The following is a 528-nucleotide window of genomic DNA, read 5'->3' as shown; positions in this document are numbered from 1 at the left end:
ATATGGACTAAAGGTACTCATTATAAGTCGGGCTATATTTTGTTACGCGAACATAGTATAATTACCAAAAATATTATTTAGGTTTTCGTAACATTGTGGCGCATCTCGGGCCCGAATTGGCTTCCTATGGTTGGTTGGTTATATACAGCTACTTTGCATTTGCGCAATAGACGATCAGAAGCTATTGACACTCGTTATCATCTGCATCACCTCGTAAGTAAATTCTAATTAAAACAACCACAATCTCGAACATTTCATAACCACGATCACAGTATTATCAACAGACGACAACATCAGGAGGATCGAGTGACTGTGGCGCATCTCTCACCCGAGTTGTCATTCTTTGGCTGCTTTGACGGTCATGGGGGGTCGTTTGCGGCCGACTTTGCACACAGGAACGTGCACAAACATTTGAACAAATTCTTTGATGAAGGCGTGGAGGTGGAAGAGGCTATACGGCGGGCTATTGCGAAGGTAAGCAAAGACCTCTTTACATCTATATATATATGCAGGTCTTTATACATGTGC

The 528-nt window shown here is 42.2% G+C and overlaps 1 protein-coding gene across 1 annotated transcript; it reads left to right on the top strand.

Moving 5' to 3' along the window:
- Positions 1 to 297: 297 nt before the first annotated feature.
- Positions 298 to 474, top strand: SARC_18276 (hypothetical protein; the record flags this gene model as incomplete). Its single annotated transcript, XM_014287643.1, has 1 exon — positions 298 to 474. A coding segment is annotated over one exon (177 nt), but the record flags the coding sequence as incomplete, so codon positions are not given.
- Between the last annotated feature and the right edge of the window lie 54 nt (positions 475 to 528).

This window comes from Sphaeroforma arctica, assembly GCF_001186125.1.
Source record: "Sphaeroforma arctica JP610 unplaced genomic scaffold supercont1.15183, whole genome shotgun sequence".
NCBI lineage: Eukaryota > Ichthyosporea > Ichthyophonida > Sphaeroforma > Sphaeroforma arctica.
This window is presented reverse-complemented; position numbering and strand designations above follow the sequence as displayed.